Raw genomic sequence first — 24,203 nt, 5'->3', positions numbered from 1 at the left:
ATATTTCATATACGTGCAAATCCCAAACCCTGTGATCACAAAAAACGGGGAAAGCATCATTCAATATCACGTTTGAATAATGTCGTGTATTACCCATTCATGGGTTTATAATAATACTTATATAAATGCATTTTTATGTGGAAATTACTGTCATTTATACTGATATTCTTTTACTACCCTTTCAATTATCAAGCAATATATCAAATAATAATCGGTATGGTCAACGATAGACTGTGGGCTGCAATAGCTATGTCCCTAGCGGGATTTTAACTAATATTCTCTGGTTGGTGTACTTTAACCTATTTTACAAATAATATGTACTACTATTACTACTACTACTAAATAGTAATAATGATCTATTCTATTGCTAAACAGACAGCTCATAAGACGCGCAGGCTCAGTGGCGCAGTTCATCAGAGCGGCCTGACGTGACGCAATCAGCGCTCGTGCTCGATCCAGCTCGCGAAACCACCTCACAGCGCTGACGTCACTCACACTGCGCATGCGCTGACGGCTCTTGGCCCCGCCTCCCCTCTTTTTATTGGTGCTTAGAGATTTGTTTACCTTATTTGGTAAGATAGTGCCACAAAGCGGCTGGGAATTGGACAACAGCGGCCGTCATTCACAAATTTTCGCCCGCCACATTTTTACAAACAAAGCGGGCGGTGCCGGGATGTGTAGTCCAGTAAGCAAACAATAACAGAGACGACGGGACAAACGTGACAGGGGACGGGAGTCTAATTAGGGTACTTATGGTTTCTGATACTTTTGTTGGTTGTTATTTTTTCAAAAGGAATATATATATATATATATATATATATATATATATATATATATATTAATTAATTAGATATAAGGTACATTTTTAACAAAATATATAAAAAGAATGAAAATAAGAACAACAGCGGATTAAGCATGTTCGTGTGTGTTAAAAATATTAGTATTAAACATTATAGTAAAACGTCTATATGTGCACAGTATGTAACGCAGGTCTCCCTCTCTCCTGTCAGCCTCCCGGGCAAAACAAGCCATCGAGCACACACGTGTGCAGTGAGGGCCGGCGGACTACAACTCCCACAGTCCCGTCGTCCCTCCCATTCGCTGCCGTCAGCTGTCAATCAGGAGGAGCTCAGTAGACTGGTGCTCCTACAGTAAATATTTGTGTTTGCTCAGCCGGCTGTAATGGTGGGTCACTGAAAGCGAGAGAGCGACAGAAAGAAGGGAAAAACACACCGGGGGCTGAATCGCAGGACGAGCATTAGAAGACGCGCTGTATCACAACAAGCCGGCGACTATGGATGAACTAAAGCACCAAGTAATGATCAACCAGTTTGTCTTAACCGCTGGATGTGCGGCGGATCAGGCGAAGCAGCTTCTGCAAGCGGCACATTGGCAGTTTGAGGTATGGACTCTTAGTTGATATCGTGTGTGTGTTTATACATATATACACACACACATACCATACAATATAACACACACACACACAAGTGTGGCAGCGCGCACTGCGATGTTGATCGTATTGCAGAACAACATGGTTTTTACTATTGAAAGCCAGGACAATGCGATCGATCCATCAAGCTCTCTATATTATTTCTAACGTATTGCTTATTTTATAAGATACGTGCACTTGTAGTAAATGTGTTTATTTTTAGGGGGGGGGGGTACAGCAGTATAGCCCCGATATCCAATTAGATTATGCTGTAGATACTATAATCCTTTTCCATGACTTGCACCACACTAATGCTATTATGCAATATAGGGAGGAAAGGCATGACCCGTGCATTTGCATTACTGTACGGGAATGCAACGGTGCGCACTGTGCCGGTTTGACACACATATATCGGCACACATTGGTATTGGTGACAACAAAGTCGACGTTGTGTCGGTAGTGAAGAAGAAAGTTGGCTCAGTGCGGCGAGTGGAAGAAGGAAACCCTTATTTAGCCGTGTCCCTATGAATGCCTGTCTGCGGTGTGCTCGTTTCAGGCATAAACACACTTCACACAAAGATGAGGTCGGACCGCGCAAGCATGCTGCCACATCATTTTTGCCTTTACTGCACATTTGCAGAAGCTGATGTATTTCTGATGTGTCTGTCTTGTCTCTTCTTTCTTTTTTCCCTCCGTAGACGGCGCTCAGTGCCTTTTTCCAAGAAACCAATATCCCATACAGTCACCACCATCAGATGGTGAGTATAGTTGCCTCATACATGTCATCTGTTTGTTTGTATTGGTTTGATTGTGAATTGTGCGCGTCCGCCATGTTGCAGAAACGCCAGGATGACAGAAAATAAACAGAAGCAGACGCACGCTTGGCTGGCAGCCCGCTGTCTCTGCTTTCTAGTGAAGAGGCTTGTTAAAAATATATACATAACACCTCGCTGTCACATCTGTCGAAAGGAAGTCGGTGGGGAGCTCAGTGTGGTTATACAAAAACTTAGTTTCCTTCCTAGCAGTAGCTTGTTTTTTTAAATTGCGGCTTTGAAAGCGTGTCTGTACGGCGGCGGGGGGAGGGTTGGTTCCAGGAAGACTGTGAACATGCTGTTGAACTGCAGTTTTTACAGCAGCCCCCCCGGCCCTTATTAATAAACAGCAGCCAGACCCTCTCCATACTCCTGCTCACTTTAAAGAGCAAGAACATGCAAATTCGCCGCCACGGCTCGGGATGCGCCTTCATGCCGCACAAGAAATATAACGAGGTGTTTGCACGCCTGCATTTCATTCAGCTCCACTGCAAAACGACGTGTGTGCAACTGCAAGGCGCTGGAAAGGCGGACGCGTCGGGCCCGTCTCCCTCATCTGGTTACAGTGTCGGCCATTGTGTTGCACTCTTGTAGCTGCTTTCTTTCAGCAATCATATTTCGTCTCATTGTTACGGCGCCGCGTTGCTGTCATTGTTTATGTCGCCGCGGCGCACGAAAGCCGTGGGAGGCGCGTCCACGACGGCGAGGTTTGTAACCTATCACCGACGCATCTCATTTTTCATTATGGTTGCGCAGATGTGTGCCGTTCTGCGCAGATCTGCAGAATCCCGCCGCCTCCATTGGTGGAGCTGCGCAGACCTGCACGAACGCGACCATTACACGAGTGCAGATGCATTCAAGCACCCGACGTTGTAAAAACACTCTATTGACACTTTGTATATTTTGTCATGTATACTTGTTTTCGTTTTGTTTGTAAAGCTACATAATCTAGCTCTCCTAATTTCTGTATTTAGGTATGTTGTCATAAAAAATAAACAATTGCACTCTAAAGATTATCATTAGGCTAGTCAATTCTGGAATAGCACAAACACAGCATTGCTCTAATAATACTCCTACATCCTATATTGTGTAACCTCCTTGCATGCCAGTATAAGATCTACACGTCCGTAGAAATGACATGAAAATAAAAAATCGGGCTACAGGAAAGCATACCGGTCACCTCTGCTTACAAATCGTATAGGAGGTCACGAAAAGAAACAACCGAAACGAAGAACAAACGCAGCAAAACAGGGTATGTTTTGTATGCCAGACATTGTGGTCACAAGACGGAGATGTGTGTGAGCGCTGTCGTCAGTGGTGTGTTGCTCTGAGATGTGAACATGCTTATTTTTAGCCTGTATATTGTTGCGTTTGTTTACCTTCCCAGTTGGGTAAATACTCTGAAAAGTGGCGGAAGCAGCCGGATTATTCCTGATCCTGGTTTTCACTCAACTATATTGAATGTATAGTACACACACACGTTGATATTTCATATACTCATGAATCTTCATCCCTGCCCTGTGTTATGTGGGTCGCACATATGAGGTGAATGCTAAGACGGGAGGAAATGATCAAAAGCAGGGCCATGTTTCTAGGGAGCCAGATCATTCAGGAGCCATCTTTGGAGATCCCAGCTTGACTCTTGTCTCTGGTTGCAGGCAGTTTGAATGAATAGGTTGTATTTGTCCCCATACAGACAGACATCCATAGGGTCTTAATGTAGAAGGAGAATGTTGGTTGGGTCGAACAGGGACAACAGTTTGTCTCAATATTATATTTTAATCAGGTTTAAGAACATTTCCCTTGTTTGAGCTGAGCTCTGGGCTTTTTCCAAGTTACCACAGTGAACTGATTTAGTGTAGTGCTCTTCTGACATTATTGTATACGTACGCATTATCAGAATGGTATGCATGCAATCTTTGTCTCCATGCAAATCTCACTTGCCTTCTAATAATACAGAACCAAGGCAGGAATACAAATCTGGTTGCAAAGTCATTTATACAAAAAAGATTTAATTTGAGTCACAGGATAATTTCATTTTGAAGGGTCTCTTTATATAATCTGTATATGAAGGGAATTTGCTGTATAAATCAGACATTGAAACAAACTTCTTATGCATCCTCTACTGAAAATCAGGCTGATGATTTTTTTTTTCTCTCTTTTGAGGTACATGCTTTTTTTATGCTTATACATTTTGCCCAGTCTATTGATGGTCCCCACCTGGGTCAATTGAATGGACAAGCTGGTGTGGTTAACTGTGGCATTGGTTCCCATGACTGGTGTGCCAGCCTGCCTGGAGTTGTACTAGAGCTCCTCACCTTTCATAAGAAATAACAAATTGGTGATGAAAAGCCCTCCTATAATCTGTTCCCACTTCTGCACCTGATTCCCTCACTGGATTTACAGCTTACTGGGGGGAAGAGACTATTGCTGCCTGGGAGGTTTGATCTCCTGGAAGAAAAGCTGTCAGTGTTGATATCCGTCTGCTAGTAGTACTGTACGGAAACACTCCACAATAAGAAACTGTCAATGTGATTAATAATCACTTTAGCTCTCACAATTCTTTTTATATATATATATATATATATATATACACACACACACACACACACACACACGCATACATCCTGCATGGTGTTTTTTGTTCTGTCGTATCTGGAAGCGCGAGTGAAAGGAGAAACTTGGATGCAGATAATATGGGTTGGGTAATCAGACTAAATCCTGTCGAGACAAGAGAAATGCAGATTAAAAAAAAAAAAAAAAGGGAAGAAAGCAAATCCACAACTGGTTGGTCTGCAGTCTAGAACGCAATACATGCTAGCTGTTGTTAGATGAAATATAGGCTGGTTAAACTCTGAATGTGGAACAGTTTGCACTCTATTGTAGGACGCATTGAACACATTGTTCGCAGAGCCCGAGTCCATCTGTTAACATGCTCCTGAATCTTTTATTTTCGGCTTATCAGCACAGCTCGGTCCTGCGAACCTAATCTGTGTTGCCCTGTGTGTGTGTTTTTCTTTTTCACAAATTGACGCAGTGCTGATTGAAAGGCACAAGATTGCATGTGTGCAGTCTCCTGGTGAAGATCAGCTCTTGCCTTCATGACTTTACACTTGTGCGCATCTGCAGCATCGCTGTGGGGGAAAGTGCTCTCTCTACCAAATGTACACCAGGCGCATGAAGGCCATACCCTGCTGTGTAAGCTTCTCGTGTAAGGGGGGGATGGAAACCTCCCCACTAGAAATGCCGCTGCTTGTGGGCCAGATTGAAAGTGCCATTTCTTTAAAGATCAAAGACTTCTAACCCCCTCAGCTCCCCCACAGGTGAAGAAGCAACACATCCGCACTGTACTTGCTCATCACCACCCTAAATTATGCACTATTATGCAGTGTTTCTATGAGCAGGAGATCTTTATGCTTTACGTGGTGTGTTTCCTTCCTTCTCCCTGCTGCAGTACAAACCTAATCATGATTAAATACAGTGCGGTGTGAGGCTGTACTGGCAATTAAACATCAAAGGGGTTCATTATGCAGGTTCCAGCGTGTGCTGTGCAGTACGGACAGTGGTCCTGCATATTGTTCATTAAGGACAACGCGCTCGCTTTGATCAGGACTGGGCTGAAGCACTGTCGACTGCATTTGCATAATGTTTTTATAATGCAGATAATTGGTATAATGCATTTGTTTGTACTAAAACAAAACCATGTTTTAAGTGGGTTTTCATTTTGGGATTGAACTTCGATGACTGAAGTGAAGGCCATTTATCAGTCTCTGTAAATGGTTTGACAATAAGATACTTAGGAAAGAAGGGAAAGAAGGAATCATTAAAAAGTGGATGGCGAAAAATGGCAGTGCATGTGAGATGAGTATTACTGTGTTTGTATGAACGGCCAGAGGCAGTAGTGCTGTGCGCTGGATTGTTCCCTGCGCTGCTCTCCCCTGAGTTGACCTCTCTGTCTAGCCAGATGACCTCTTTCTGCCTTCTACCTACATTTCCCAGCATGCCTCTGTGTGTGCAGTAGCTTCTGCAGTCTAATATAAGGAGGAGGAGGAGGAGGAGGCGGAGGTGAGCCAGTGCTAGGAGATGTGTTGGGGGCAGGGGGGGGGGGCTGTGCTGGGGGAGGTCTGCCCTTACATATTGCAAGGGCATTCCTGTGTCATTGTGGGAGCTGGGGGTTGTACATTTCAAGCCTTTTCTTTTTCAGTTGCTTCACAATTCATAAACGTTCATACCAAAATTGATTTCATATTTCAAGGCAGAGTTTAGGTGATTGTTGTTGTGAGTTGTGGCCCCCTCCTGTGTGTGAGTGTGTGTGTGAGTGAGATCAGTGCCTCTGAACAACAACAACTGCACTACTGGTCTCGGTGACTGTGTTGTGGTGAGGAAGCTTCAGGGTTTTTCCAAAGGGGATTCCTGATATATAATTATTCTTGCACAGAAAAATTATGAGAAAATAGCTTTTCAGGGCTGGAGGTTTCAATTGAGTGGCTCTGGGGACTGTCTATATACATGCTTGTTTTTGTTTTGGCTATTTCAGCAGCGGCACGTCCCTTTTTAAAAAAAAAAAGTTTGTTCGATTGGATTTGAAGTTGAGTGCCAATAGCGTGGCTGTTTCCCTGTCTGTCGCTGGCGTTATTCCCTAAACACAAGCTCCCTGCCTCCTCTTTCTGACTGCTGTGAGAAACATGTATGGCAGTGATCAGTTGGTTTGAGCTACTTTGACCCGAGGGCTTTAGTTTACGTCTTGTCCAGGGAGTGAAGCTGTTTCTGGGAGTGACAAATGTGGTTCGGTACCAGCTTGCAGTGGGGGAAGGGGGTTAATTCCCAATGTGAGCTGGTTTGGCAGCTTGGAGTGTCTGGCATATCTTGAAGGGCCGGCTGTGCTAAAACAAAGGCAAGACCCCTGGCTCCCTTGTTGGCAGGGTGGTGTCAGAGGAGCCTTCTCAGTACTGCCTCGAGAGAGCTGCTGTGTCTGCAGCAACCAAGCTAAATGTGTCATTTCCACACGTTTGTCTCCCTCTTCCCCCACCTTTCCCTCTGGATCTCCCTCCCTCTCTCCTCGTCTCACCCTGTAGACTGGGGTGCCCTGCCCGTGTAAACACAGCCACCGCTATTGATTCCAACAGGAAGTGCGGCTCGGCTCCCAGAAAATGGTGCCTTTTTCCTCCTGCACAGGCCAGAGCAGGGAGGTGGGGAGACGAATAGGGCTTCTCCACAAAGGCCCCGACTGTTGTCAGCGTAGGTCAGGAATTCTCCACTGAGAGAGGCCTCCACTGGAGACTAAGATAAAATGCCTTGGAGGAAGAGTTTAGTTTGGTTGTGTAGTGGTTATTTTCTATTTTTTTCCTTTTGCTTTCTGCCCAGCTTCTGTGAAAGAGGTGCTGCTTTATCACACCACAGATCACATATGAGGTCCCTAAGGCCATTTTCATGTGGCTGAGAGCGAGATCAGACGCATTCATTCTTATCTTGTCCCGGACGTCAGGCACAAAAACTGCTGTAACTCTGTTCCACCTGCAGCTTTTGATCGCATCGGTTCGGACAGCCCCTTCCAGAGACTTTGCTCTGGGGGCGAATGTAGAGGAAACTCAAACCTAACAAAACTGCAAGATACTGCATAACATTTAGAAACCTGCCATACAGAAGACAATGTGTGGACTCAGGTGGATAATAGTGGCTTCCATTAGCTATTAATGTTGTTAGGTTTTTGTTTATACAGTAACCAGGCCTTTTGTTTGTAATTAAACAGTACTGCTGGCAAGGGGGTGCACAGTGTAAGCACTCATTTGGTTGGATTTATCAATGAGATACGAATTGTGCATATTTGTAATCATGGTTAAATTCAGCTGTTTGTGGTTGTTCTTTTTTCCCAGATTTTTCCAGTCTTTTTGATTATTTAAAAGCTAGTATTTATTTTAATTTACACTACATAATGTTCATTATTATTATTACTGGTTCCATCTTTTGCAGCTTTCGTTCCGTAGCTGTTACCAGAAAGATATCAAAATGTTTTTTAAATATTAGCAGATGGACTGTAAGTTGGCCATTTTATAGCTGCAGTTTTGCTGGCTCTCCCAAGGGCACAGTTTTGTTGTTTTTTCCAGTGATTATTATGGAACAACTGTGTCCACTCCATTATGCGTAAAGATTTAGAGACCCAAGCACAGCAGATGCAGCCTTGCAACAAGAAAATGATGTGCAGTTTGCTGCAGCTTGAATCTGTTTGGTTGAAAATAAGCAGACAGTGTGTGTATGTAAAAATGAATGAGTGATTCTGGTGTTTGTGATCAAAAAAATACGGAAATGCTTTCACCACACTACTTGTGATACAAAACCACCCAGAAATTACTGTTTAAGAAAAGAGAAAAAAGAAATATGTAAATGAAAAGGAGAAGTTAGGTCAGGGCTGTTAGGTGCTGAGGAGGCTGTCTACAGAAGTGGGAAGAACCAGTACAATCCTGTCAGTCCCCAGAGTTTCTGCATAGGAAATGGTAACTACCATAATGGTGACTGTAATCAGTCCAAATTGAAAAAGTACACAACTTTAATGTCATTAAATCCAAGTAAATAACCTTCTGATATAGCCAAAGTTTGTGAGGTCTGGGGTTAAATCAAGTTTGAGAATGTAATGATTCTTTTTTTTGTTATTGTTTTTTTTTTTTTCTTATAAAGAAAGACTTTAAAAGTAATATTTGTTCCCTGGCAAAACAAACAGCCTTGGAGGTAAATTCACCAGCAGTGTGAGGCAAGGTCTTCTGTCTGGAATGCTAACAGTTTGTTTTTTTGGTTGTGGAATAAAAGAGTTGGAGCTTGCACTGTTGACAACACGGGGTTAAAGGTCGTCTCTGAGCTAAGTCACCATCACGCCTTCATGAGTGGGCTGTGCGTCACAAGCTGGAGAGGAAGAACATGAACTTAAAAAAATAACATGAAAGGAGATAGACAAAGTCATTAGCCAAGATAGTGTTTCTGAAACTGCTGTGTGGTTCATTTTGTAATCATTCTCAATGTCAGTGTGTACAGCATGACTCTAAACAGGCCTGTGTGTATCTCTGCAAGCTGGAATTGCTTTGTCTGGGGCAGAGGGTCTTGTGCATTTGTATACATTTTTATATATGCATTTTCATCGTGGTTTTGTGATACTACTCAATTCATGCAGTATTTATTTTATTTATTTTGCTGAGCTGGCACATCAGACCATTCAAGGTCAATTGTTCTCATACCAGCCGCCACAGTGCTTTTATTAATGTAATGATTCTTTTAATGAATTGAGATTTTCCTGTCTCTTTGAGGGATGTAATTGAATTGTGATGTTGAGCGAGCGGCTGCATGCGGCTCGAGGGTCTGCTCGTCACATGCTGCCAGTGTGGAAAGGATCTTTGTGGCCGGCGAGAGGAAATTCGATTTCATCCTCCGGGTTGTACACGTAACTGTAGCAGGCTTCCCACTCGGTTCAAGTTACAATGCGCAAATCCATGTCTTTCACGGCTTTCCAGTCCTATGAATAGGTGGTTTGTTCAGTCTCATGCCCTGTAGCTCCAAACTTAACATCCTCGATTTTACACTGGGATCTTTCAAGGCATACATTTTCCTTCCTGCGCATATTCTCCATATCACTTTTGACACTACGGACATCCCTTGCACTTTCTTAGGGGACATGGAAGACTGTTTTACTTTGTCAAAGGCCAGTGGGAAGTTTCTTAGTCTGTTATGACATGTAGCATTTCATTGCTCAACTCGGCAACTTATAAAGATTAGGATATTAGGAGCCAAGAACATCCCAGCTGCAAGCCTTCCTTGCAGCGGTTTTTGTAATTTCGACTAGCATTTTAAAAAGCTCACCCCTTTGTCGCACAGCTGTTAGTTTGAAGGGACTTTACTGGAATGTAGGTAGTCAAACACAGAAACAGGAGAGAAGCCACAGTAACTAGTGCTTAATATTGAAATGGATGGGTTTAGTTTTTGTGTGCTCTCTTTTGTGTGTGTGGTTACTGTTCATGTCCTGCGTGCCCATGACTGCATGTGCTGGGTGCACTCTTTAAAGGATGAATGCGGGGTGTGTTTCTGTGTGGCAACTCTCTCTCTCTGTGCTGCAGTTCTCTGTGTGTTTGGGAATGGCACTACGGGAGGCATGCAGCCTCACTCTGAAGTGGCTTGGCCTCAGTTGCAGAGTTTCTAGGAACAAGGATTCCCGGAACGCTGGCTGTCTGGCGGGCGGGCGGGCAGGCGGACAGGCTGGCTGGCTGGCTGGGGAAAGCACTTTTCCACCAGAGTGTGAAAAGCACATGTGTGCGAGGTGCCGTGTGACTGCAGTATAGAGTGAAATCAGCCCCGCAGCTGTGTGCATCAGGACAAGCAAGCTGGGTCTCTGGGGAGGCAACGAATAACAGCAGCCAAACGTGACATCCAACCTTTCATCAGATCAGTCTAGGTCCACTGGCAGTGCCATGATGTGGACTGTCACCCTGAAGTTGTCTGGGTATATCCCCCAGAGAGGGGTCTTCCAACACTCCTGAACTCCTGGGGAGGAAACTGTTTTTTTGTTGTTGTAATTGTTGGGGGGTTTTCGAGACAGATTTGAGAATATTTGTTTATTTTGAATCCAATTGCAGCCTCCACAACATGCTTTTAGAGTTAAAAATCACTCTTTGATGAATGCAGTAATTATTTCAGATGATTCTGGCACATTCTGGATTTTTTTTTGCTATTTGTCAGCCACAAAACATTGCAGTTGGAGTTTAAGAGGAGACATTTCTCTTACACAGTTAGCTCTTGAACAAGCAGAAATGGATATTGACAACTTAAAGCGAATCATTCAGTCAGTATCTTTCTGTATTGGGCAATTTAAATTGTACACAGCCACGTTCCAGACCTTAACTATAGAACATTAAAATCTGAAGACAAACAGCCGCACAACATTTCAAAGATTTAACACAAGCCTGATTCATTGTGTGAATAAAACAACATATCCTGTTGAGTCAACAGCCTGGGCTGAGTGGGTTAATTATTAAACTGTGTATGGTGATAATCCTACCTGTTTGTATTGAAATCGGAGTGGCTGGCTTTATCTGTCTATTTATGCAAGAAAACTGCAGACTAAGACAGCACGTATCATGTGGTGCATAACCAGCCGGTCATTCTGTCTCTCTTTGCAGATAAAAATCAATCAAATAAACTATGGATCAGCGTGCCTCTGTCGTAATTTGTCAGGAGTAAATCCTTTCAGCTTTCCCCAGTTCTGCCACTAGTGCCGCCAGACATTCACAACACACTAATATTTTCCCAGTACCCTTCTGGTTCAGTTCTGCTTTCTGTTCCCTCTCTCCAGCCTGCGGAGCCCAGCAAAGCACGCACGGCGGTGTATCAAATGTCTGAGCAGGGCGTCCTGCTGCATGACAGAACAGTGCAGAAGACAGAGACCACTAATTATACCATAACAAACCATGTGATTATATTAATTATATGTTCCTCTGTCATCCGAGAATGGTTCAGCAATAGATGTATAGGCTACATAACAACAACAACAAAAAAAAGAAAACTTAGTTTTCGTTTTGTTTTCCTAGTCGGCCTGTTTCTCTAGAAGTGGTGTGAATGCAGTGGTAGTTGCAGCAGGAGCAGAAATGTTTTTTTTTTTTTTTTTTTTATCCCCCTCAGCTGTTGCTTGTGGTACAGTAGAACAGCAGAAGACCAGGAGCAGTCGAACTCTCTCCTTTCCTCGTCGTCAGGAACTGAGGTTTTATTACAATGCATGGGAAAGGGGATGGGGAGTGGAGAATCTCTCCCTTGATGTAGGTCTTGTGCAGCAGAAATTAGTTCTGCCGGCTTCCGTCCAGATGTTGGGTCCGTGTGTATACAGACACAGGTTTAGGAGGCAGACTCCTTCCGAGTGATAGTCTTTGTGCCAAACCCCCATTGACATCTTCTGGTGTTGCTTTGATCTCAATTATTATTTTTTATGATTTAAAAAACAAGAAAACATCCACCCAAGACGACTTGCAATTGTCCACAACCTTTTACACAAGTAAAAAATGTACATACAATATAGTCCCAACTGAAGTAATTGAAACTAGAGCATGTAACCAAATACAGTGAAGATTCGTACACGGTGGCAGTCGAGAAGTAGTGTTTAGCAGAAATGTGGCAACCAGTTACACTGGCACTGGGGAGAAGGCAGCCATATCTGAAAAGTGTTTATAGCATATAGCATAACCACCACCGCATTTACACGAAAATCAGTGAAGAGATTAATAAACCAAAACAATATACGTGTTACTATATATTAGGCAATATAGATGTGCATGACTTCCCCCTTGGATCTGGACATATATCGGACTCTACTACCATGAACTAGGATTGACAAGTGCTGTGCAGAGGCAGCAGACCTTGCTATAGAAACATTACTGTTGCAGCGATGGGTTGGCAGTCGCGAAGGGAGGCAGGAAGCCCGTAAAAGACAGTGGTTTTAGATGCATGGTATATCGGCAGGGATTCCACTTATTTGTACACCTGAGCGCTGTAGTATCTAATGCACTCCCTTTAGGGTGCCTGTTGATTAAACTGACTTTACACAAGGTTGTGAAAATGGTGGCTTTACAATATCTGTACATGTATTTCTACTAACAATATAAAAAAAAAAAAAAAAACGATAGTGACATGGCAGCAGTTTATCTGTTTCTCAGTTGAAATGCATCTCGTCTCCTGATCTTCCACATGTCGAGATAAGCTCCATCTCCCAGTTTTCCCCTGTGCACCACAGAGGCAGTGGAAATATTTAAAGGCCTTTATTGTATCTTCTTGGACTGACTTTGCATAATCATGTCTTCTGCTTATTGGTTTACTCATCAACACATTGATCTGGATACAGTCCACCCCGTGTTAAGAACTTTCTCGGGTGAGCTGTCTGTTAAAGTGAGAAACCAGGGTGTCACGTGTTAGGCTTGGCAAGGAAACTGCATGTGCCTGCCTTGGGAGATTATATTGCTAGATTACCACAATGCAGGGGAACCAGCCTCCCTGTGCTGAGAGAGGATTGTGGAGGTTTGGATTTTGTATATGAACATCAATGTGATCGTCTGGAAATCCGGTATAGCGCGAGCATTTGTTGCAGTGATGTCCAGACCAGCCGAGGGGGTGACCTGAAGTCAGTCTGGGCTGAGCAGCGCAGCGACATCTACTTCTGTGGAGACTGCCGGGAAAAGAAAAAGAGGACTCCCATTGCAAGATCCAACTGTAAGTAACACCTGGGATGGAATAAGCTGCTCCCTGTTGTGGAGTCTGATGTCTTCCTCATTACCCTCCAGCAGCTCAGAGTGTTGAGGCTGAAACCTGAATCTGAGACCCGAACAGGGAAGTTTGTCGTAAACGTCCACTATCATCCGCAGCTCAGGAGGCCCTGCTCTGTTCCGGTGTGCTGGCATCTTGATGGCTCCTTTTCCACAGTGACCATACTGGGCAACTCTGCCTTAATGTATTCCTAGCTAATCTCCCAGCGTCTCCTTTAATCTGATCCCATTGAAGGCAGAACAGTCAGTCCCCCCCCATCTCCCTGCTCCACAGTACACTCCATTGTGTGCTGCTAATTCACAAACTTCTCCTCATGGCCCCATCATGTGAGGGCTGGGGTGTTTCACAGAACCAGTATGCAGCTAGTGCCCCCCTGCCCCCCTCCTTTTCTCTTTCAATCTCTCTTTGTGTTTGACTTTTTTTCTTCTTCTTAGTCCTTCTCCTCTTTTCCTGCTCTCCTGTAAAGCAGCTTCAGGACACCACAGGAGTCCCATGGTAAAAATAACTTTTCCCTGCTGCCGCACTGTCGACAATACGTTGAGCTCTTAATGAGCTGGTGTTGACTTGATGATTATGATCAGCTTGAAGATGCACAGTACCTCAACCGATCTCCTTATAGGCATCACTGAGTGCTTGAGGCTGCTTTAACCTGAAAACCGAGCCCTTTGCCAGCCTCCAACCTTGATCGATGACGAATGGGGAAAGCTGGAGAACAAATGCACCCCAAAACGAGACTGTCTGCCTTGGTTCATTCACATAAGGGGAATTCTGCAGAACCACGGCCCAATCACAGCTATATGCTGCTCGGCTCTAGAAGCGATATCCAGTGCCGTGTAATGAGTATACTTGGGATTCGATTTCCTCTGAGAATTAGTAACTCCCTCCCAGATGGCCTCTTGTGCGGGGAGGGAGCCGATGGGTGCGGAGTGTGACTTGATCGCCCCTCTGCAAGCAGCCAGAGCCCTGCGCTGCACTGCAAGTCTGAGGTGGGCGCCTGACTGCGGGCTTGGGGGTTATCGCTGTAATCATTAATTTAGTGCAACATTTAATCCTGGCTTGCTCTGCTCTCACACACAGAGCTCTTGCGGTTTTATTAGCGGTTCTCTTGCTGCTTGCGTGCCGCATCAAACTGTGCAGTATGTGGAGAGCATGGCACTATGCAAGGGTTTAAAAATGTGTATTCTGTACACCATATTATCAAATAGCTGGACAAATACCAAAAGACAGAGGTTAACAATATGCTAAACAAAACCCAATCGCCCCCTCGGCCTGTACGTCTGCTGCAATACTTTAGACGGCTGGAGCAATGCTGTGACATTTCTCACACAGTGCATTTCTTTCTCTGTGATATCTTCTTTATTGGCCATTCCTGCCCTGAGGTGGGGATTGAGTATGCCATGACATGTTTTTAACTCTTGGACTGGATTCTGTAACCTCTGTTATTGTGATGATCGATGTACTGGCTTTCAGCATAAAATGGAAACAGAGGTTTCCAACATTTCACTATAGATTCAGGTGTTCAATGCCCTTCACATAAACACCAACCTCTATGTAGCCAGTGACCTCTGGTGCAATCCATTACCAGAAGATGGAGGCTTGTCCCATTGCTTTTAGTAATATTGTACATAGAATTGTTTATAATACGATTCGTTCCGGATTTCTCGGATACTTTTACACACGATCAATGTCGGCTCTAGCCAGAGTCAAGGTTGTTCCCACAATAGCAGATACTCCAGGATCCGAGTGTCCGGTGGATGTGGGATCGGCAGTAAGACAATCTGTAACTGCCTCACACACCTGCACAGACACGGACGTATGTGGGACTGGGATGGAAACTGATCTCGAACGAATATTTCCTACCTCATTAAAGAAGTGTGTCAGACTTTGAGTTCTTTTTACCGTTACCGATGGTAGATTGTGCTCATTTCGGAGTACCAAAGTTTGCAAATCATACACGTGTTTTGAGGACTACTTAAGCAAAAGGAAAATAATCCCTACATATCTAATAAGGTATTGCAGAGATTTGGGGCATAGATCTATGAGATCAGGCCAATTTTATTTATGACAATAATAATCCTAATACTTACTCTGTTGGTACCCCTAATGGGACACAATTTTCCAGGCTTACTGTGTAGCTCTTCTAGTTTGTGTGCCTGTGAATACTGAATAACATGCATGAGGGTTTTATGACTTTCTTAGCCCTTGCCATAGGCACCATGGTGTTTTGTTTGAGGCCAAGCAGACTCTGCTGTTGGTAGGCCTAGTTGTCCCAGCAGCAGGGAGAGTGTTGGTTTTGGCTGTGCGGTTCCGTGTTTTGCAGTGTGTGGGACGCTGTGTGGTCAGTGGGGTGCCATTGTGTCTGCCCTTCTCAGTACCGGGATTGGTTGGGAGCTCCTGCAGAAGGAGGACAATAGGGGTTGCGAGGGGTCGCGGTGTGGCTGGTAGGGGGGCAGCAGAGGGTCACTGAGCAGCCACAGGAAGGGGAGCCGATGAGAAAAATCCAAATAAATAAAAGGGAGCACGGGGGCCAGCGCAGGAATGTCGGCAGTGTCTTGAGGGAATGAGGAGGACGGGGTATCTTTACATCCTTTTTGCTTCCTTTTATAGAGAAACTGTAAAGGCTTAGACTGCAGACCTGAAGGGGAAAAACATCACTGCCACTGTTCCAACATAGCTGCTAGCTTTCCTTCTGGAAGAAAACATACCAACAAAAAATACATCTGAAATCCTCCTGGTTCTTTGGGAGTTGGGAAATTCAGGAAACAAGCTGTTCATGCCACATCGTTTGTGTGCGATCGGGAGGCCCCGCAGTGAAGAGTGCATTCCGGCCTCCATGAACATCAAGTGCCGCACTGTAGTATCTGAGGCGAATGAAAGTGCTAAAGGATGTTTGAGTAGTCTCCTCTTTGCAGTGAGAGTGCAGACTTTCCATTCAGCGCCAGCGAATATGATGGAGTGTGTATGACTTCCCTGTGACTTGGAGGTCAGAGGTCAATGTGATGTGTGTGTGTGTGTAAATATACAGTGAGGGAAAAAAGTATTTTATCCCCTATCAATCAGCAAGATTTCTGGCTCCCAGGTGTCTTTTATACAGGTAACGAGCTGAGATTAGGAGCACTCTCTTAAAGGGAGTGCTCCTAATCTCAGCTCGTTACCTGTATAAAAGACACTTGTCCACAGAAGTAATCAATCAATCAGATTCCAAACTCTCCACCATGGCCAAGACCAAAGAGCTGTCCAAGGATGTCAGGGACAAGATTGTAGACCTACACAAGGCTGGAATGGGCTACAAGACCATCGCCAAGCAGCTTGGTGAGAAGGTGACAACAGTTGGTGCGATTATTCGCAAATGGAAGAAACCCAAAATAACTGTCAGTCTCCCTCGGTCTGGGGCTCCATGCAAGATCTCGCCTCGTGGAGTTTCAATGATCATGAGAACGGTGAGGAATCAGCCCAGAACTACACGGGAGGATCTTGTTAATGATCTCAAGGCAGCTGGGACCATAGTCACCAAGAAAACAATTGGTAACACACTATGCCGTGAAGGACTGAAATCCTGCAGCGCCCGCAAGGTCCCCCTGCTCAAGAAAGCACATGTACAGGCCCGTCTGAAGTTTGCCAATGAACATCTGAATGATTCAGAGGAGAACTGGGTGAAAGTGTTGTGGTCAGATGAGACCAAAATCGAGCTCTTTGGCATCAACTCAACTCGCCGTGTTTGGAGGAGGAGGAATGACCCCAAGAACACCATCTCCACCGTCAAACATGGAGGTGGAAACATTATGCTTTGGGGGTGTTTTTCTGCTAAGGGGACAGGACAACTGCACCGCATCAAAGGGACGATGGACGGGGCCATGTACCGTCAAATCTTGGGTGAGAACCTCCTTCCCTCAGCCAGGGCATTGAAAATGGGTCGTGGATGGGTATTCCAGCATGACAATGACCCAAAACACACAGCCAAAGCAACAAAGGAGTGGCTCAAGAAGAAGCACATTAAGGTCCTGGAGTGGCCTAGCCAGTCTCCAGACCTTAATCCCATAGAAAATCTGTGGAGGGAGCTGAAGGTTCGAGTTGCCAAACGTCAGCCTCGAAACCTTAATGACTTGGAGAGGATCTGCAAAGAGGAGCGGGACAAAATCCCTCCTGAGATGTGTGCAAACCTGGTGGCCAACTACAAGAAACGTCTGACCTCTGTGATTGCCAACAAGGGTTTTGCCACCAAGTACTAAGTCGAAGGGGTCAAATACTTATTTCCCTCATTAACATGCAAATCAATATAACTTTTCTGAAATGCGTTTTTCTGGATTTTGTTGTTGTTATTCTGTCTCTCACTGTTAAAATACACCTACCATTAAAATTATAGACTGATCATTTCTTTGTCAGTGGGCAAACGTACAAAATCAGCAGGGGATCAAATACTTTTTTCCCTCACTGTACATAGCTGCTCTCCACACTGATTCCCTGGTGAAACGCTCTGGCCTCCTGCTGGTGATGAAAGGTGCTGTGTGTAAGTTCACTGTCCAATACGCATCTCTTACCCACCCCTCTCTCTCCGTCTCCACTTGCAGATGTGCACTCCAGCCAACACACCGGCGACGCCCCCCAACTTCCCTGATGCTCTGACCATGTTCTCGCGCCTCAAGGCCTCGGAGAGCTTCAACAGCAGTAGTCCCATCGCCTCCATGGCAACCTCCCCCCCACCACAGGTCAGCTGGGCCATGACCCCCCCCCCCCCCAGCCAGCAAGGACTGTGGACTCCAGGGCAGCCCCCTTCACAGGCACCCCCTCCAGGCTGGCCGGCCACCGTCACCCACCAAGCATCCTCGGAACAGAAGGCCAGCGTTGCCATGGAGGCAGAGAGATGAGGGCCTGGACTGAAGGGCCACACACTAATAGAGAGGGGGGAGGGGGGTGTGGGGAGGTGGGGAGGGGGGGTCACATTTTCTCTTTTACTGTCAGCCAGTAGGCTGGGGACTAGGGGAAGGGGTATGTAACCAAGGAACCAAGCAATGTGGACTATTATGGAGGGGAAAAACTAAACTCACACCACCACCACCAATGAACACGCACACACACCGTTATAAATAATAAGTCCGCAACGGGAAGTTTTATAAAGTGTTTTTTTTTTTTTTTTTTAATACATAAAAAAAAAAAAGTACAAAATCTGTCTATAAAAAATAAATAAGGATCATGCTGCAAGTAACCCCAGGATTTTGTTCAAGGATCTTCAAAGAAGTGAACATGAATGGAAACACCTCTCATCACCTTTCTTAACACTTTTTATTTCTTTTTCCTCAAATCTTTGCTGTTATTGAGGCCTGTGGTACCAGTGTATGCACTGCATCACTGAATTTTCAAAAACTGAAATGATAAACGAGAAACGTGGAGACATTTTTCTCCTGTGGCATGATGGGACACTGCTTGCCTCCACAGTCACCTGACTTATTCCTGCCAATCTGGGAATATTCTCTGTTGACAGCACTGTTCAGAATCCCACTGAGTTCTAGTATTTTTTACACTGGGCTCTGGCCGTCTCCACCATGGACAATACACTCACTAAGGATCTTTCTTTTTATCCCTAAGCAGGGTAAAGGGTTATGTATATGGACATTTAAAAAAGACAGATTTTGTTTTCTGCAAACACATGCAGATTTAGGCATTTTTAAATCATGGTTTATTATTTTTATGATATTTGGGAGGGTTGTGATTATTTTTTGTGGGGTGGGGTGGGGTGGGGGTTGGGGGTATCGAGCAATTGCTGAGGTGAAACGAAATGAGACTACTAGAAATGTGTGTAAACAGACTTGCCACTTGCATGATGTGTCCAAATGTATAACATTTTTTTTTTAAGTCAAAATGAAGAAAAAATCTGTCATGATTTAGCATTCTTCTAAAATGTATTCCAAATAATGACTGGGTTTAATTTCCCTAAAGGTTGGAAGGGCCAGGGGAAGATATTTATGAATTTAAAAAAATATGCAATTTCAGGGTCGCCTTTATCCCTGCAAATCTGATTTTGTATTTTCATTATCATTTTTGGCTGTCCATTTATTTGAAACGAAAAAAACTAAGCAAAATTGTCTGTTCAATGTCGGTTTCTGTTATGTCTTAAAAAACCAAACAAGAAAAGAAAACTAGAACAAGACATTTTCAGTGAGATAGGTAATCCAGTAACCCTAATTTCATTTGATTTTTGTTTCTTTAGTTTTTGTTTCTCCCCAGTTTTGCACCCTTTTCTTATTGAATTATCTTAGGATTGCCTGTTCCTAGATCGGTTTTCATGTATGTATTTTTTTTCTCCCTCTATGACTGTATTGATACCGTTCCCACAATATTTGTGGACTACCTAATTAACTTATCATTTTTTTGTGTGTTTCTAAATAAATATTGTATGTCCTTCTTCTGTGCTTTCTCCATTAGTTCACATTATACAGAACTCTACACTTTGCTACAACACTGTATACAGTATAGATTTACAGTATAGATAATTATCACTGCTATTATAAGTATAGTTAAAACTCTTAATTGAATTGCAACACGTTATAGACCGACATCATTACTGAATGACAACTAAAATTCTGTACATTATAGACCATTATGATTATTAAAAGACCGCTACAATAAAAAAATCATAGATTTGCTAAACTGTCATACAGGGACACCCAGAAGATCCCAAGAAAAGTTTAGAAACATCACGCTCCATGATGAGCATAACAGATCAACAGATCTTGTGGAAGGAAAAGGCTTTAATATAAGGTGTTATTAGAAGCTTACGCACCACAGTGCTGATGCACTGAGCGTTATTAGGTTTGGATGTTGTTGAAAACTTGGAGAGCAGCATCTCAGAATCGTGCATGATTAGCTCGATGACAGGACATGACCAGAAAAGTGCAGAGGAAGACGCATGCATCATCTGAGAATTGAGGTGATGTATACGGCTGCTTTCATAATAGAAAATGTTTAACAAAGCACTTTTTGCTTAAGAATTCTTAATAAAACTGCTGGCTGTGCGGAGGATGACCTGGCAGAAGGAGATGTACTCGGCTGCACAAGGACACAGGCTTTGCAAGACAAAACAGCAGCACTGCGGCTTCCTGGCTGACCTGCTCCTGGAGAAACTGGAAATGTGGTTGTTTTTGTAAAGTTTTTCTTGTCAATAACATCCCCTTCCCTTTGTCTTGCTCCCTCCGCTGTGGTTTCAGGGCAGACACACCCCTGTGGGTATCCTTATCAGAGCCTGGTACAGATCTCCAGTGGGCAGCCAAAACAAACCCTGGCTGCTGCAGGGCTGAAAGATGTTGTAAAGTGTAAAAGTCTCATCGGTCTCTCCTGGATGTTTTCAGTTCAGCTTGATATTGATGTTCTTTCAATGATTGTTTTGTTTTGTTACATTTGTATTCTCACATTCCCATCATCTCCACTCCCCTGGTACTTCTATCTTATTAAACTATAAATTGTTTTTCCTTATTTGCTGACCAAGCATCTGGAAGACTAAACTTACTTGTTGATGGTTTGCCATCAGTTTTTCAAAGGGGTATTTGGGGAGAGTTGTGACCTTTCTGCATTGAGTGTTTTGTTTTTGTTTTTTGGACTTTTTTCTAACTGAAAAGGGACTTTTGGTTTATTTCTTGTTTTTATTAAGAATATGTGATCATTTAAGTCTTTTTCTTTTGTTGTTTCTTGTCACTTTGGTAGATTACTGATGGTGAAATCATCTGGTAATTCATCACTAACATTGGAAAGCTTTTCTGTTGTTTCCCCCCACAATCATTTACAAATAATTGTACAACAAATATAAATTTAAATTCCCAAATAATAATTCTCATGAATTCTCTCACTAACACCAGCCACTGAAGGCCTATTACAAGTTCCCTGGTTGATGTGTCAACAGCCACAACCAACAATTACACTGGTTGAAATATTAACTAGTGCGGTCCTGGACTCTGCCTCCCGAGGCCTGTGTGAGTCGAAAGCATTTATTGTTTACTAAGCCGGCGATGAGACCACAAATTGCAGTTGTGACACAGATGTATTGCCTGATGGGTCACTTGCCTTTTAGCTATGTAATGTGGGGCTGGCTGACTTTAACTGGCCAACTAACCTCCCGGGTTTGAACTCTCTTCATTTGGTTTATGACAGCAAGACTGAGCAAGGCCCTTCCCTGGGGAGCTGAACTATGCCAAAGATAATCACTTCTGAACTGGTAAACAATTGTCTACTAGGCACAGGGCTCAAGGGTTCCTGAATTTGTGTAGTCTTTAACATTACAGATACACATAAGATCATTCCTAGCTTTCCCTCCCAGTATCAGCCAATATAAGCTCATTGACAGTGAGTGTGCCACTGCTGTAACTCTTAACTTGCTATGGACGTATATTGATGTAACTCAGTTCGAAGTGAAAAGCTGCAGAACTGCCTGTCTTAGCCCATTGTGCTCCACTGTCCCATTGCATCATCCTGCTCGGGTGGGGCAGAGTGCATGCCACCATTTAATGTTAACAACAGTTTGAGGGCGATAAATACAGGATGCAGGTAAATGTCATTCGCGGTGGGGGTATTAGTACAGGTATGGATTCTTGTAAGATGTGGAATACTTCAAGACTGTTATTGTCAGCTTGAAGTAACCTACGCTCCTAGCAGGGGTCGACCGTTTGTTAATGATGAATGGTTATGACATTCTCATCAAAGGCGCGTTCACTGCTGGGCTGCTATTCAGAGGGGAACACTCCCAGCACGACCGATCATTGGTTAACGTTCTCCTGCTGCAAACTGGGTCTGCCCTTTTGAGCCTGGAAAGTAAGCTTTCAAGCTCTGGTATAACAATAACAGGTTGGGCTCCCTTTCACAGCGTCTGTGTGAAACTGAAGCAGAGAGAAAAAAACAAGCTGAAGACAGGAAGGGCAAGGGGTTTGTTTAAGGAATTCAGAACTGCAGCTGCTCCTGTTTTTCCCCTAGAATGATTTCAGCAATTGTGTGTGTGTGTGTATATATATATATATATATATGCACAAACACATATACTTTATTGCCAAAAGCAGTCTCCCTCTGCCAGCAATGGACTGTAAAAGATGTCATGTGCCATGTATAGTTTTTTTAAGGACACAGTGACCTCTAGTTAAAATGGTGATCTTGTAGTGTGCCCCCAACATTGATGGAGGTTTATAGCGAGTGTTATCTACCAACACGATGAAGTCAAAAAGCTGGGAGGAAACTCAAGTGGCACAAGCAGAAAGGTGTTGGAAACCATGACCTCAAATTAACAGAACCTCTGCTGGATTAACTGGAACCAGAATGAAACCCTCTCTCTCACTCTCTCACTGCACTAGCAAGTAGGCAGGAAGAAGGAAGAAGGGGTCATTGCTCTTTGGGTGATCTATAAAAGGGATTTCAGCTGTCAACAGGACCAAGGGTGAGTCTGCAGCCTAATAAACACAGTGATGAACAGACATGCCTTTGGTATTTGTATGTTATACCACTAATCTGTTATTCATTAGTCATATATCAGTAAGGCTGGAGTCTCAATCAGTACAGCACACCTTCTCTAGAGACGTCTCTGTGGTGGGAGTCACAAATACAAATCTTCAGTGATTGCCTTTCAACATTTAAAAAAGGCTTTTCTACTCAGATAAAGGACATCCGCTAATGTGAAAAAAAAATGTTTGAAACCAGTCGGGAATTGAGGGGCGGGTGGGAGATGTATGCATTTTATTTTCAAAAAGGTGTTTTCAAAAAACAAAAGCGGCGCTGATCTGACAGTGCGGGTGTGATGACCGTGTTTGTGTCCACCCCCCCAAGTGAGCCTTGCTGCTGACTGGACTGGGAGGGGGTGGCTGTCGCTGTTCTGCCACTGTCCAGAGGTTTGCTGATGTCAGCAGTTCTGCGAGCACGACAAGCGCGGCGGCACAACAGGAGGAAACCAATCAAGAGCAGCCCGGCCTGCCCTCCGTCGCTCTCACAATGAGTATTGTTCACAACAAAACAGACCTGTTTACCCTGGCACTGGGCTGGCAGCTGAACAATGGCAACCAGAAGGAACAAAACACAAGTACATACACACACATGCATGCATTTATCAGCCTTCCTGTCAGTTTTAAATGGTGCGATTGCCCAACTGATGTCTTGAGCAGAATGCATGGGAGATAATAAGCCACTATAGAAGCCGCAGCAGCAGCTATCCCTGAAATTAAAATGGTAACCATGAATTAAAATAAGAACCATGAAGCCATTAATTAATGCTTGTTAGCGCCTTTCTCTCACAGACACCCCTGGCATCCTGGGAACGGTGGATTCTTCTTGGGTGCCATGACAACCCCCCCTCCCCACTAGGTATTCCTTCAGGAGGTCTGCAGGGAACGAGGGGGGCAACTGTGCAAAGAAACAAAGAGGCCCGAGAGCCTTGGCATGTCTCAATCTGTGGAGAGGCGTTCCTGTGCCGGGAAGGCTCTGTGTCTGTGTGTCTATAAACAAACCGTAACACCGAGGGGAAGCAGGAATATTCGCAGATCGCAGCAGGGATCTATACGCTTTGGAGCAACTGGACAGCTGTTACTGCCTGCTCGGGATCACAGTGTGGGGGCTGCAGTGCAGAAAGAAGTGGATTTAGCAGCTCTGCCCATAGACTGCCAGGCCACGAGGCGTGTGCGGTGTAAAAAGCCCGCCCGGGCCCAGTGCGTCGGGTG

General features: G+C 44.2%; 1 protein-coding gene across 1 annotated transcript; it reads left to right on the top strand.

Moving 5' to 3' along the window:
- Positions 1-728: 728 nt before the first annotated feature.
- Positions 729-19,923, top strand: ubald1a (UBA-like domain containing 1a). Its single transcript, XM_066690385.1, has 4 exons — positions 729-746; positions 1,011-1,402; positions 2,128-2,187; positions 18,093-19,923. The coding sequence occupies exons 2-4, from the start codon at positions 1,295-1,297 to the stop codon at positions 18,387-18,389; spliced, it is 465 nt and encodes a 154-aa protein (XP_066546482.1). The 5' UTR covers positions 729-746; positions 1,011-1,294; the 3' UTR covers positions 18,390-19,923.
- The last annotated feature ends 4,280 nt before the right edge of the window (positions 19,924-24,203 follow it).

Source organism: Amia ocellicauda, chromosome 17, assembly GCF_036373705.1.
Source record: "Amia ocellicauda isolate fAmiCal2 chromosome 17, fAmiCal2.hap1, whole genome shotgun sequence".
Taxonomy (NCBI): Eukaryota; Metazoa; Chordata; class Actinopteri; order Amiiformes; family Amiidae; genus Amia; species Amia ocellicauda.
Note: the sequence above shows the minus strand (reverse complement) of the source record. Positions and strands in the feature narration are given on the sequence as shown.